Here is a 14,819-nt window from a genome sequence, read left to right on the forward strand (position 1 = left end):
TGCCACGATCTGTACGAGGTACTTTCGAAGACCAGTATGTGATCGTTAGTACGCATACTATTGTAGCGAAGACTAGTGCCTATGCTCTTCGAAACGGCGGTTTGATAAGCCGAGAGCGTGAGACCTATAATGGTTTGATGATGGGAAATATTTCCCGACGGAGGGCGGTGCTTGAGCAGGTGCGGAACAAGTATAGATCTGGCACTCTACTGAATTTGGTGAATAATGGAACTCCGATATTTTAATACCTCTCCCAGAAGCACGTCTCACATATCATGTTGCTAAGCAGTTGATGGTTGTTGACTACCACAATAATAAGGAGTCTTCATGTAGAGAGAATCTCTCTGCACCCGTGTGCGGAGGACTCTATGCAGCCATCTCTCTGAGAGATGGCTGCATATCGTGTGCACAGCCTCCTCGCCCTCGACCATCACAGAGCCATTGGCTCTCGACTTTCCGGACAAGAAAGCACATACTTGGTCTGTATAACAGCCGATAGTGGGTATATACTCAACATTATCTTCGTCCTAGACACGAGTTTGGCGCATGTTGCAGAAGCACTAAAGGAGTTGAGAGGACGGGTGCCGTCTGTTTTAAATGTATATGTAGACCGGGGATGTTGTCAAACGGAAGGTTTGAATAATGCAGAGCTTATAAGATCAGCTGTCCAATGTGATAAAGTCATCATCAAATTAGATGCTTTACATGCGATGTTCAGACTGACACGGCCGGTCAGTCAAAATCATCGGCAATTCGGTAGATTCTGCCGTAAGATCTCCGATGCCATGTACATCTCCGATCCAGGGGGCATTGAACGACTTCAAGCACGGAGATTGCAAACGCACAAAGATGGGGAGAAAATAATTAAGGAGGTCTTACGCAAGAATGCTCGGCGATACATACCATCGGGTGACGTATTGCGTCAGCGTCTCATGGAGGGGGCGAGGAGTTTCTCAGAAACTCTTCGGTAGCCAGGCTACCGAAGTGAGAGCAACCGAAGTGGCTTATCGGGGTGTTGCCGTTGTCCTCGCCAAAGAGCTCGGAGCATACAGTCTTTCAGGAAGCTACATCCACCCTGGCTTGTTCCGGGAGAGGTACGATGGAACTGCCGCCTCCACCAGGCAGGCCGGGATGGACGTCATGGGATCAAAAGGAGCCAGCACGCTCACCAACAACTGATAGATGATAAAGTAAGGTATCAATAATCCTCACACTAACACTTAGGACAAGCAGCAACAACGTCGCACGAAATACACAGGTTCAGAGTAACTAGCTTCGCGGGCGAGCGCGTCACGGTCCTGTTTTTGCACCACTCTACACTCCACAAGCTTCGTGTAGGGTAACAAGCAATCCGAATTCCGCTCACGTATTCTGACGGATTGACCAATTACCGCCTAAACCATTTCGGAAGAGTATTCAACTTTAATATCAATCAAAGTGACTAGCTTCATCGCCCGATTAGTTCAGCTGGATAGAATGTCTGCCTACGGAGCAGATGGTCGTAGGTTCGAATCCTGCATCGGGTATACATTAACCTCACTTCCTCTTCATCCATTCTACGTCAACGAAATCGGGCATCCGATGTGAAGCTCCACCTAGTTTGCACAAGACGCTGAAGGCAAGCACATGAGATAGTGGTGCGCACCAACGGCTGTACCTGAGCAATCCGAATTCCGCTCACGTATTCTGACGGATTGACCAATTACCGCCTAAACCATTTCGGAAGAGTATTCAACTTTAATATCAATCAAAGTGACTAGCTTCATCGCTCGATTAGTTCAGCTGGATAGAATGTCTGCCTACGGAGCAGATGGTCGTAGGTTCGAATCCTGCATCGGGTATACATTAACCTCACTTCCTCTTCATCCATTCTACGTCAACGAAATCGGGCATCCGATGTGAAGCTCCACCTAGTTTGCACAAGACGCTGAAGGCAAGCACATTGAAAACCCCTCTGACTCGGGAGTGTGGGATTGGAGAACCTGGGCGTCATTCGCCGGATGCTAGGATTCCCGTCGTAGCTGAGATTGCCAGTCAATCATCTGTGCGACTACATACTAGTTGCCAGTTGTCAGACTGGTATTCTAGCTGTCTGACCTGTTGATTGGCAATCTGGGATTCCGTAGACTACGAATGCGCCGAGGTTCTATGTGGTCGAGGAACGCATGGTGTGAACGTGGTTTGACACAAATGCGGTCCCGACACACATCCCCCGGGTCGGGTGGGTGTGGATAAAGCTCACCAGGTCAGTGGTGCATTGCTGCTCCACATAACAAGGTGGTTGGATGATTGCCACAGGCAAATAGCCTGGGATCTGGTGACGTAGACATACACGTATCCTTTTGCGTCCGTGCGCACGCACGTACGCGAGCGTTTCGTGTTTGTAAGTTGTGTGATATTCACAGTGGGTAGAGTTGTGGCACACTCTCTCGTTACAGCCGTGATTTCACTGGCGCGACACTGCGTTAAGCTTTCAAGAGATAGTGGTGCGCACCAACGGCTGTACCTGAGCAATCCGGATTCCGCTCACGCATCCTGAATCGGCCACTCGATGTGAAGCTCCAACTAGTTTGCACAAGACGCTGAAAACAAGCACATGAGATAGTGGTGCGCACCAACGGCTGTACCTGAGCAATCCGAATTCCGCTCACGTATTCTGACGGATTGACCAATTACCGCCTAAACCATTTCGGAAGAGTATTCAACTTTAATATCAATCAAAGTGACTAGCTTCATCGCCCGATTAGTTCAGCTGGATAGAATGTCTGCCTACGGAGCAGATGGTCGTAGGTTCGAATCCTGCATCGGGTATACATTAATCTCACTTCCTCTTCATCCATTCTACGTCAACGAAATCGGGCATCCGATGTGAAGCTCCACCTAGTTTGCACAAGACGCTGAAGGCAAGCACATGAGATAGTGGTGCGCACCAACGGCTGTACCTGAGCAATCCGGATTCCGCTCACGCATCCTGAATCGGCCACTCGATGTGAAGCTCCAACTAGTTTGCACAAGACGCTGAAAACAAGCACATGAGATAGTGGTGCGCACCAACGGCTGTACCTGAGCAATCCGGATTCCGCTCACGCATCCTGAATCGGCCACTCGATGTGAAGCTCCAACTAGTTTGCACAAGACGCTGAAAACAAGCACATGAGATAGTGGTGCGCACCAACGGCTGTACCTGAGCAATCCGAATTCCGCTCACGTATTCTGACGGATTGACCAATTACCGCCTAAACCATTTCGGAAGAGTATTCAACTTTAATATCAATCAAAATGACTAGCTTCATCGCCCGATTAGTTCAGCTGGATAGAATGTCTGCCTACGGAGCAGATGGTCGTAGGTTCGAATCCTGCATCGGGTATACATTAACCTCACTTCCTCTTCATCCATTCTACGTCAACGAAATCGGGCATCCGATGTGAAGCTCCTCCTAGTTTGCACAAGACGCTGAAGGCAAGCACATGAGATAGTGGTGCGCACCAACGGCTGTACCTGAGCAATCCGGATTCCGCTCACGCATGCTGAATCGGCCACTCGATGTGAAGCTCCAACTAGTTTGCACAAGACGCTGAAAACAAGCACATGAGATAGTGGTGCGCACCAACGGCTGTACCTGAGCAATCCGGATTCCGCTCACGCATCCTGAATCGGCCACTCGATGTGAAGCTCCAACTAGTTTGCACAAGACGCTGAAAACAAGCACATGAGATAGTGGTGCGCACCAACGGCTGTACCTGAGCAATCCGGATTCCGCTCACGCATCCTGAATCGGCCACTCGATGTGAAGCTCCAACTAGTTTGCACAAGACGCTGAAAACAAGCACATGAGATAGTGGTGCGCACCAACGGCTGTACCTGAGCAATCCGAATTCCGCTCACGTATTCTGACGGATTGACCAATTACCGCCTAAACCATTTCGGAAGAGTATTCAACTTTAATATCAATCAAAGTGACTAGCTTCATCGCCCGATTAGTTCAGCTGGATAGAATGTCTGCCTACGGAGCAGATGGTCGTAGGTTCGAATCCTGCATCGGGTATACATTAACCTCACTTCCTCTTCATCCATTCTACGTCAACGAAATCGGGCATCCGATGTGAAGCTCCACCTAGCTTGCACAAGACGCTGAAGGCAAGCACATGAGATAGTGGTGCGCACCAACGGCTGTACCTGAGCAATCCGGATTCCGCTCACGCATCCTGAATCGGCCACTCGATGTGAAGCTCCAACTAGTTTGCACAAGACGCTGAAAACAAGCACATGAGATAGTGGTGCGCACCAACGGCTGTACCTGAGCAATCCGAATTCCGCTCACGTATTCTGACGGATTGACCAATTACCGCCTAAACCATTTCGGAAGAGTATTCGACTTTAATATCAATCAAAGTGACTAGCTTCATCGTTCGATTAGTTCAGCTGGATAGAATGTCTGCCTACGGAGCAGATGGTCGTAGGTTCGAATCCTGCATCGGGTATACATTAAACTCACTTCCTCTTCATCCATTCTACGTCAACGAAATCGGGCATCCGATGTGAAGCTCCAACTAGTTTGCACAAGACGCTGAAAACAAGCACATGAGATAGTGGTGCGCACCAACGGCTGTACCTGAACAATCCGAATTCCGCTCACGTATTCTGACGGATTGACCAATTACCGCCTAAACCATTTCGGAAGAGTATTCAACTTTAATATCAATCAAAGTGACTAGCTTCATCGCCCGATTAGTTCAGCTGGATAGAATGTCTGCCTACGGAGCAGATGGTCGTAGGTTCGAATCCTGCATCGGGTATACATCAACCTCACTTCCTCTTCATCCATTCTACGTCAACAAAATCGGGCATCCGATGTGAAGCTCCACCTAGTTTGCACAAGACGCTGAAGGCAAGCACATGAGATAGTGGTGCGCACCAACGGCTGTACCTGAGCAATCCGAATTCCGCTCACGTATCCTGATAGCGCGCGGCGTAGCCGCGCGCCCTATCTCATGTTTTGCATATTCAGGATAGACCTAATGCGCATGTGATTCCTATCTCATGCGCAATCCCTACCTTGTAGACAATGATAGCGAGGGAGTTGAAGTCCTAATACAGGGAGACGACGACCCAGAAGTGAATGATACTGTAATAACTCAATGAGGAACTCGTGTATTGCAAATTCCGATTTGGAATCTCTTCATCCAGGCTATGGGTAATGCTATGTCAAGCCATGCGAGCCACGCAGTCTCCGAGAAGCCTGTGATTGCAAATGTGTCGTCATGCAGCGCTGGAGCAGTCTCGAAGGTGAGGCCTGTATCTTCAATCTCTGATTATTGATCAATAGAAATGGCCGGTGAGCTCTAACACCTCGAAGTGTTGTCAGGAAGCTACTCCGCCAGCCCGCTCTGACTTGCTGCGCCTCACGGGGCCAGGATCGGCTAGTGAGCAGGATGGTGTGATATCTCAACTGCGTTGGGATAGCAACATACGATCGGTCGGTGATTTGCATAACATTGTCAGCAAGCGTGATGGCCTCGATACGGAGCGTCCGGCGTTTTATCGGATACGGTCCTTATCGACTGATGAAGCTTACCGAGAGTGGCAACGAACGGGGAGTCTGAAGACGCTCATCCATAATCTTAATGGCAGAGATTTGCTCCTATTTCTACCTTCGGGAGGAACGTGTCCTTCTTGTGGTGCTGTCTCCATCAACAGCACTAAAGAGGTCCGGAGTCCTAAGGCTGTTATCGAGAGCGATGGTACTGTATCAACACTCTACAGCACTCGCCAGAAGTGCTCAAAATGTCAAGCTTCCTTTAGCTCACTCAAGGAAGAGTATCTGCGGAGCCTGCCACGATCTGTACGAGGTACTTTCGAAGACCAGTATGTGATCGTTAGTACGCATACTATTGTAGCGAAGACTAGTGCCTATGCTCTTCGAAACGGCGGTTTGATAAGCCGAGAGTGTGAGACCTATAATGGTTTGATGATGGGAAATATTTCCCGACGGAGGGCGGTGCTTGAGCAGGTGCGGAACAAGTATAGATCTGGCACTCTACTGAATTTGGTGAATAATGGAACTCCGATATTTTAATACCTCTCCCAGAAGCACGTCTCACATATCATGTTGCTAAGCAGTTGATGGTTGTTGACTACCACAATAATAAGGAGTCTTCATGTAGAGAGAATCTCTCTGCACCCGTGTGCGGAGGACTCTATGCAGCCATCTCTCTGAGAGATGGCTGCATATCGTGTGCACAGCCTCCTCGCCCTCGACCATCACAGAGCCATTGGCTCTCGACTTTCCGGACAAGAAAGCACATACTTGGTCTGTATAACAGCCGATAGTGGGTATATACTCAACATTATCTTCGTCCTAGACACGAGTTTGGCGCATGTTGCAGAAGCACTAAAGGAGTTGAGAGGACGGGTGCCGTCTGTTTTAAATGTATATGTAGACCGGGGATGTTGTCAAACGGAAGGTTTGAATAATGCAGAGCTTATAAGATCAGCTGTCCAATGTGATAAAGTCATCATCAAATTAGATGCTTTACATGCGATGTTCAGACTGACACGGTCGGTCAGTCAAAATCATCGGCAATTCGGTAGATTCTGCCGTAAGATCTCCGATGCCATGTACATCTCCGATCCAGGGGGCATTGAACGACTTCAAGCACGGAGATTGCAAACGCACAAAGATGGGGAGAAAATAATTAAGGAGGTCTTACGCAAGAATGCTCGGCGATACATACCATCGGGTGACGTATTGCGTCAGCGTCTCATGGAGGGGGCGAGGAGTTTCTGGGAGCTGGATCTAGAGTGTTCAGTATGTGCTGATCCCGGTGATACAGATGCTAATGGTCTGCCAAGGGAAGGTACCATTGGCTGCCCACTAATTGATCCCCCGTTTTGGGCCGCCCTTCGCGGCGTTCTAAGCCATGCTGACTGCCTGTCAGACGTTCGCGAGGATCAGGCAATTCTTGTACACCGCGATGCTGCTGGCCTCTATCGTATTGATAGAGGCAGCAGGAAAAACGATGGGCGCCACTCCGTCTGGGTCAAAGAAGCGGCGATGTTATCGAGAATCGGAGGTCGAATGATGAGCATCCGGCTGCATTGGAGAGCAACTTACGCCAACAGGCGTTCACGATCCAGCTTGCTGGGCTGTAACGTTCTACCGATACCATTGGCTGGAGCAGAGGTGGAAGGAAGGAGCGACTTATGCCACACCGTCGTCCTGTCTGAATCGGATAGAACCATTACTTTCGGCTTTTCCTACTTGGAGCTATTGGACCGTGAGCTCTATAACGTACTCTCAACAGCTGTCTCGACGAGGACAATGATTACTCAAGCTCTGCTAGCTCCGCATGCTCTTCCGGTGCTGAGGTGATGTCGAGTACTCCTGGAGCCGATTAAAGTGCTCTGATTATGACGGTTTTCCAATATCCTTGAGTCAACGAAACACCGTCTGATCTCACGTAGAACGTAAGATTAATAACAGCTTAAAAGGTCTATGGAAGTTCAATCGTAGCAGACTGACATACTAGCTTGACGCTAGATACACAGCTACATCACAATTATAAGACAACTATGGAGGACAATCTTTTGTGTCTTCGAGTGACTACAACATTCTAACTACTCATTATCAAAATCCGTACATGCTGAATCCAGCACACTCCCGCCCGTGCTAGTCACTAGGACCAGCACGTAGATTCAGATTCTGAATCTACGTGCTGGAGACTTGCTATCAGATAGCTATCTACGATCTGAATTTCAGAACAGACTCAATAGTTTCCTTGCCATCTTCCAGTTTAACCTTCCTTGTACTATCCGTTGGGGCAGCGAGAATAGTGCATGGTTCCCAGCCAGTATTAAGTTTACCAAACTGACCGATCATAGGCCTCCAACGATATGCCTTACAACCAACCTTTAACCCACGACCAGCATGACGAGCGTTACGAGACAACAACTTTTCGCGAACAGCACGTCGACGCAACCACCAAACATCAGCCAACTCTCGAAGGGTTATATCTTTACCATCTTGAACTTCACTCATATAGGCATCACTGATGCCGCATCAGCAGTCATATCATCCCACCAACTTGGTGGTTCTAACCCTTCTACACCTTTTCAATCTCAAATTCAACAATTGAAAGAACAAATTAGATGGATGAAATTTAATTTTCGACGAGTGAAAGGAGTTTTTCGCGAAGTGAAAGTTCAAATTCGAAATGAAAGTTAGAATTTCGTTGACCGGTCGAAAACGAAAGTTCAAATTCGTAAATGAAATTTATGAATTCGGAAACGCAAGTTCAAATTCGTCGAACACAAGACCAATTTCGATCAATGAAAGCTCACTTTCATTCGATGGAAGGAAATTCTCGTCAGCGTCGTGCCACGGATCGACTTGCGACTCGCAAATTGCGAGTGCTGATGGTGCTCTACGGGCTGCACCGTAATGCTGAACAGTACAGTGCAATTCAAAAACTTACAATGAAGGATTTTCAGAGATTCGAACCGGGAGATTGTTTGGGTTTGATTCTCCCATGGAGAATCTCCATTACCCTTCCGATGATATCGGAAGGACGATGGGGTCAGCACATGTTCGGTTCGATTTCCTGACCGCCGAACCGAACTTTGACCGACCGAATACCGAACCGGACCAACCCTCTACGAAAAGTTCGGGCTTCGACGGGCTACATCGGTCCCGGACCGACGGTCCGACGGACCCATGTGACGGTCACATTATGACACAACGTTCCGGAGAACTACCCGGGAATCTCACTCAGTGCAATAACTGTTCACATTTGAGAAGTACCTCGAGCAATCTTCGCACATTGTGCGAGTTGTCAACTCGTGGAGTGTGAATAGCGCATATCGAGATGTGGTGCAAGTGCGTGTAGTGTGAATAGTGCATTTCGAGGCGTCATGAAAATGAGCTTTCATTGGTCGAAATTGGTCTTGTGTTTGATGAATTTCAACTTGTGTTTCCGAATTCATAAATTTCATTTACGAATTTGAACCTTCATTTTTGAGTGGTCTACGAAAATCGAACTTTCATTTCGAATTTGAAGTTTCATTCGGTGAAAAACTCCTTTCATCTGACTAAAATCAAATTCCATTTCTCTAATTTGTTCTTTCATTTGCTGAATTTGAGATTTAAAAGGTGTAGAACAGCATCCTTAATCTCACGAGACTCCTGTAAAGCAAACGGATCTGATGGAGTTCTCGTATGACCACGACAAACGATAGCTGGAGAGAGTGGTGAAGAGTCGACGTACGGAGTAGTATTAACCACAGCTGTTGCACGGGACAGCAAACGTATGAACTCGTTCCTCGTAGGAGTCTTACCAAGGCTCCAAAGCGCACCACGAAGCACAGCATGAAGATCTCGATGGCCTCGTTCACCCCATCCACGGAGTTCCTCCCCCCGAGGTGGTGACGGGATAACCATAAAATTCCAATCCTTGGCAACACCAATCACTTCCTTCGTCAGTAGACCTTGATCGACAACTAAAAGTCTAACCACACCTTCATCACAGAGCATCTGATGAAGGGCTTGTGCTGCAGCCCAGCCTGACTTAGTATCAGAGGGGACAACTTTGATAAACTTACTAGAGTGGCAACAGAGAGTAAATTCATACAAGGGAGGTATAGTACCATTCGACTCCTCAGACCGACATAGCTTATAAGGACCGATACTATCAAAATATGCGATGGCAAAGGGACCATACTGGACACTACATGGTGGAGGACGCGATGAAAGTGCACGACGGCGGTTGGCAGCAATACGACGACTCTGGCAACCAACACAGTGATCATTAATACGCCTCACGGTCTTATCCATATGCTGCCAATAATAATGTCTCCATATCCAGCGTAGCAACGTAACACGACCCGGATGTCCAGCATGTTGATCATGAACTTTCATTGCCACCATATGTTGTAGGTTGTCGTGACGACAATGTCGTCAGCATTAGGAATAACAATCTGGGATATAGCACAACTCCCACGATTGGTATCATCGAGAGCAACATTACCAACCTTACATAATAACCCATTCCGAGTTTCAAAACCCGGGACATCTTTACCACTGGCAATCTTGTCGAGTGTCAACCGCAGACTCGGAATAGCAACTTGGGAAACCTTAATAGACCATTGCAGTTCTGGATCTTCAGGAGGATCAGGAACATCTTTGTGCAGCTGAACTGCTGCTGCTAGTACTACCGTCAAATCCTCATCATCACCCATCATCAAGTCAAGTTCATCATCTTCTGAAATACCCAAGTGCTCATCTCCACCATTGGAATCCTTTTGGCCAGGAAACAGAGCCACAGTAGTAACCGACCGTAATATATCATCCATCTCTGAGCCACTAAGCTCCAATTTCTCTTGTAGACCCCTATCGGGTCGTGTAGCCCGATCAGCCGGATTCAATCTACCCACTACATGACCAGACCTCACGGGGCAATCCAGAGACTCCGCTAATCGAGTAAGACCAGAACGAATGTCTTGCACCCGACGTCGCTCAAACGCTGATAAATACTTGGCGTCATAGGCTTCCGAACGTCTCAAACGCCAACAATTGAGCTGAGAGTCCGTAAGGAGCCAGACCTGAGGGGGAGCATAACCATCTTCCGTAAGCACATCTAACTCCTCGCAGATATCATCAAGCAACGACACCCCCAAACGAAGTGCACAAAGTTCAAGCCTTGCTATAGTCCACTTAGAATTCAATGTCTTTTGACGAGCCGCTAGACGACGACCATCAGCAACACCACGAGCGTCGGCACATATACAGCCACTACCAGCGGCATCACAGAACACTACCAAGCCCTTCCGAATATCGACAAAGCGTGGTTGAGAACAGGGCTTCACAGAGCATAGAGCACTCACTTCCAAAGCAGTTGACTGTGAAAGATCTTGTGAATCCCAATGCTCAGTAGTAGATGCTGACTTATGTAGTAGATAGCGTTGCCGAGCCGAATATTCAATATTGGTACCAAGAGGATCATAAAACCGGCTTAGGACTTGAAAACATAGTCTTCTTGTTGATGGAATATCTGAACCAACATCTATTGTCCTAGGGCAAACAGTGTCAGTCACAGTATCCCAAAGGTAACCAAGTTGCGTGACAGTCTTATAAGTGACCTCGTCATTAACCCCTATATCCAGAGCCTCAAAGCGATACTGAGGGTCTCCACCGAGTATCGACTTACTGGGCTGACACTCCATATGAGCTTGTTCATACAACACTGCTCTTCCCAGGGAGCGGCGTTCCAACAACTTCGTCACACACCAGGCATTATAGAGCAGATCATCCATATACTCACGGAATACCTTCACAGCTTCACGAATGGCCTTTATGGCAGCAGATAGGCATGCCGGACTCGGCGAAAGGCCGAATGGAAGTCTGCAACACCTATATCCTCTTCGGCAGGTCCATACATTAAGCATCACCTCATCGTGTTTATGCAGACATATCTGCAAAAAGGCACGAGTTACGTCGTCCCAAGAGACCCATGGACTCAATCTCCAACGGAGAAGTATACTACGCAGAGCTCGACGAAGACTAGACGTGTCCCCAGCACTTAGGAAACGATTAACCGGTCTCGCATCAACTGTTACCCGCACAGGTTGGGTAGGGTGACCTTCTCGAATTGCCGTGACAGCAGCCATCATTGGCGGATCTGCCGCCAATTCTTCTTCAGTGAGCTCCCAAATATGACCCTGAGCAACCATATTGGCAACTTCTTTCTTCAAAAGCACCACCCACTCGGGTCCCATTGCAGCTAACTTTCGTCTAGTAGCGACATCACGAGCAATAGCAACATCACGTCGAAGGGAATGTAACTTACTGTTAGGCCTTTGGCCTGACAGCCATGGCAATGATACACGAGCTCGCTGATCTCCTTTGGCATCAGCCACAAAATCCACAGCGATAGGAGGACGGTCATCACGACCAGTAGTGTGAGGCTGAAGAGAACGGGCATTCACCACATCTACAGTAACAGCTTTAGATTCCAAGTCAACTACTTGTTTCTCCTGGTAGGCTTCTCGTAGACTCCGCAAACTACAGTGAGAAAACTTTTCATCAGGAAAGGATGACACAAAAGCTAAGGAAGGAACGGCGTTCACGACAGCGTTCACGGACCCCACTGCATCAAGTGAAAGTTCATTACTAGTAGATCTCAGAGTAACATCATGCCCTAATCGTAGAACTTCTTCACCCGGAGCCAAAAGGTGCCAGGCTACTGAACCAAAGTCATGCACCAGTTGGTGAAGACTCAATATTGCTGGAACAGCTAAACCTGGTACCAGCAAAACAGTAGTGTTGAACTTCTGACCATCACAACAGAGGCTTAATTCTCTTGCCTCATGTACTAATTGAGTAGTACCATTGGCAAAAGAGAGCTTAATCGGAGAAGGCAGAGGGATAACTCTAGCAGATCCCAACCAACCAGCTTCTGAATCAGAAATAAGATGGACCGCATAACCACTATCTAGCAACCAGTCGAGAGTATGGCAGTCAGCAGGATCATCAGGATTAGGGACTACTTCCGTGTGAATTGTCGTTAACGGGCAATTCCCTCCATTTTGTGTATTAATACGTCGTAGATCAATAACAATACTAGGCTCAGCCGATGAGTTCACAACACCAACGTTAACCTCTTCAACAGTGGTCTGAACGACATAAGCTGTTTCTGAGGACTCCTTGGGTGAGCTTTCGCAAGGGTCTTCTACAATGTCCTCCTGCTCGACAGCCGCAACCTGAACATCACGCTGCTGCTGAACCACCTCATTCCCTGCTTGTGCATCTTGATCATCTTCAACACGTCGACGTTTGACACCTTGACCACCATTATCGGGTCTAACTCTAATAGAACGACCAAGTAATCGTTTACCATTTAGCGATAGAGCTTTCTTCGCACTGCTAGGATCACGAAACTCGATTAGACCCAAACCTCTATTACGACCAGTGTCTCGATCACGAAACAACCTCACCGATACAGGTATTACACCAGACAACTTCAAAACAGCTCTCAACGCATCCAGAACTTGCTTCTCATTCACGTCATAACTCAGATTGCTGACGAATAGTTTGCAGTTAGTCTGGACACCAGTAGTAGTAGTAGTAGTTTTCGCATCAACACCCTCCTCAATTGGCATAACTGGTAAACCTTCACTAACATCATTAACAACATTAACTGCAGCCTTCCGAAGGGGGCCTCGAACACCATTAACCTTCTCCTCCTTTCTTCTCACATAAACCAAGTTCATTCTTCTACCAAAGTTGAGCAATTCTTCATAGGAGGGACAAGGACCACATAACCAAATAACACGCTCCTTCAAATCAGATGGCAGTGCTGAGAAAAGTCTAGACGACAAGTCGGACTCACGCAATGCCTCGCCTCTCTGTCTCGAACCCTCGTCTCTCGGCGAGAGACTCTCGCGCGCCCAAGATTTTCTCCCTCTGGCCCAAGATTTTCTTCCGCCCGCCCAAGATTTTCTCCCTCTGGCCCAAGATTTTTTCTGCGCGCCCAAGCTCCTCGTTCGGCTAATGCGGCCCTATTCGAGCTAGGACGAGTCGGTTAGGACTTCGAATAGTCCGTGCAATGGACTGACATGCAGCCGATCTGGAATGGTCCTACACTATGCTAATTCAAGGTGTCGCCCTAGTGGGCATGAGTAGGGACACGAGTGGGCAGAAATAGCAGCTTTGGCTCAGCCTAGTTATCGTTGTGTCCCGGGTGAAGAGTTGAATATCGATCGGAATCGAGAGCACAGAGTCGTATTCGAGCTAGGACGAGTCAGTTAGGACTTGGAATAGTTCGTGCAATGGACTGACATGCAGCCGATCTGGAATGGGCCTACACTATGCTAACTCAAGGTGTCGCCCTAGTGGGCATGAGTAGGGATCCGAGTGGGCAGGAATAGCAGCTTTGGCTCAGCCTAGTTGGCGTTGTGTCCCGAGGGAAGGGTTGAATATCGGTCGGAAGCGAGAGCACAGAGTCGTATTCGAGCTAGGACGAGTCAGTTAGGACTTCGAATAGTTCGTGCAATGGACTGACATTCTCCAGGCGACCATTACGTAGGTTGGACACTTCACGTAAAGTGGAGAAAGCCATATTTACGATGCACTTGTTGTAAGAAAGCTTCAATAGTACGAGTATCGGCATAGCCCTTATACTTGCCACCAACCGGTAGAACCGCATTATTAGCACGCTTCTGGGCAGAATCGTGGAACCGTTCCAATTCCAACGCAGAGAACCCTAACGATTGTACTTGAGATGGTACTCCACCAGAAACAACAGGAGTATCTCCATCAAGTACTGTAGTTATAGGCACTGATGGAGGAGCTGGCGAAACATCATTGGCACGGAGACCACTTCTATGAGAGACATTTAGCGATGGAGGCACAACACCTGGATCACTTTGTGAACCAGAATTACGAGACCGACGAGGTGAAATAAGTGATCGCAGGAACGAATAACACGAGACGTTGCTGTGAGCGATATCGGACCGAGCAGCATGAGGAGGATCAGACAACCTTAGATGAGCAAACCGTCGAGCAAGTTCCATAATTTCAGCATCATCAAGACGTTCAGTACCAGCATCCGAAAACAATCTCGACGACATAATGTATCCCGGTAGAATATGACGGTTTTCCAATATCCTTGAGTCAACGAAACACCGTCTGATCTCACGTAGAACGTAAGATTAATAACAGCTTAAAAGGTCTATGGAAGTTCAATCGTAGCAGACTGACATACTAGCTTGACGCTAGATACACAGCTACATCACAATTATAAGACAACTGTGGAGGACAATCTTT

The 14,819-nt window shown here is 47.9% G+C and overlaps 2 protein-coding genes and 7 non-coding genes across 9 annotated transcripts; 7 read left to right on the forward strand and 2 right to left on the reverse strand.

Annotated features, from left to right (window-relative positions):
- The first annotated feature begins 1,452 nt into the window (after positions 1-1,452).
- Positions 1,453-1,526, forward strand: Pmar_PMAR025080. The gene has a single exon. It is a non-coding gene; the product is annotated as a tRNA-Arg (tRNA).
- A 241-nt stretch (positions 1,527-1,767) lies between these two features.
- Positions 1,768-1,841, forward strand: Pmar_PMAR025081. The gene has a single exon. It is a non-coding gene; the product is annotated as a tRNA-Arg (tRNA).
- Positions 1,842-2,737: 896 nt separating this feature from the next.
- On the forward strand, positions 2,738-2,811 carry Pmar_PMAR025082. The gene has a single exon. It is a non-coding gene; the product is annotated as a tRNA-Arg (tRNA).
- Positions 2,812-3,294: 483 nt separating this feature from the next.
- Pmar_PMAR025083 lies at positions 3,295-3,368 on the forward strand. The gene has a single exon. It is a non-coding gene; the product is annotated as a tRNA-Arg (tRNA).
- A 604-nt stretch (positions 3,369-3,972) lies between these two features.
- Pmar_PMAR025084 lies at positions 3,973-4,046 on the forward strand. The gene has a single exon. It is a non-coding gene; the product is annotated as a tRNA-Arg (tRNA).
- Positions 4,047-4,408: 362 nt separating this feature from the next.
- Pmar_PMAR025085 lies at positions 4,409-4,482 on the forward strand. The gene has a single exon. It is a non-coding gene; the product is annotated as a tRNA-Arg (tRNA).
- A 241-nt stretch (positions 4,483-4,723) lies between these two features.
- Pmar_PMAR025086 lies at positions 4,724-4,797 on the forward strand. Its single transcript has one exon. It is a non-coding gene; the product is annotated as a tRNA-Arg (tRNA).
- A 5,113-nt stretch (positions 4,798-9,910) lies between these two features.
- Positions 9,911-13,264, reverse strand: Pmar_PMAR025087 (cold-inducible RNA binding protein, putative; the record flags this gene model as incomplete). The annotated part of the gene is made up of 1 exon (XM_002768228.1): positions 9,911-13,264. The coding sequence occupies one exon, from the start codon at positions 13,262-13,264 to the stop codon at positions 9,911-9,913; it is 3,354 nt and encodes a 1,117-aa protein (XP_002768274.1).
- Positions 13,265-13,383: 119 nt separating this feature from the next.
- On the reverse strand, positions 13,384-13,541 carry Pmar_PMAR025088 (hypothetical protein; the record flags this gene model as incomplete). Its single annotated transcript, XM_002768229.1, has 1 exon — positions 13,384-13,541. A coding segment is annotated over one exon (158 nt), but the record flags the coding sequence as incomplete, so codon positions are not given.
- Between the last annotated feature and the right edge of the window lie 1,278 nt (positions 13,542-14,819).

This window comes from Perkinsus marinus (genome assembly GCF_000006405.1).
Source record: "Perkinsus marinus ATCC 50983 genomic scaffold scf_1104296968888, whole genome shotgun sequence".
In the NCBI taxonomy this organism is placed as follows: domain Eukaryota; phylum Perkinsozoa; order Perkinsida; family Perkinsidae; genus Perkinsus; species Perkinsus marinus.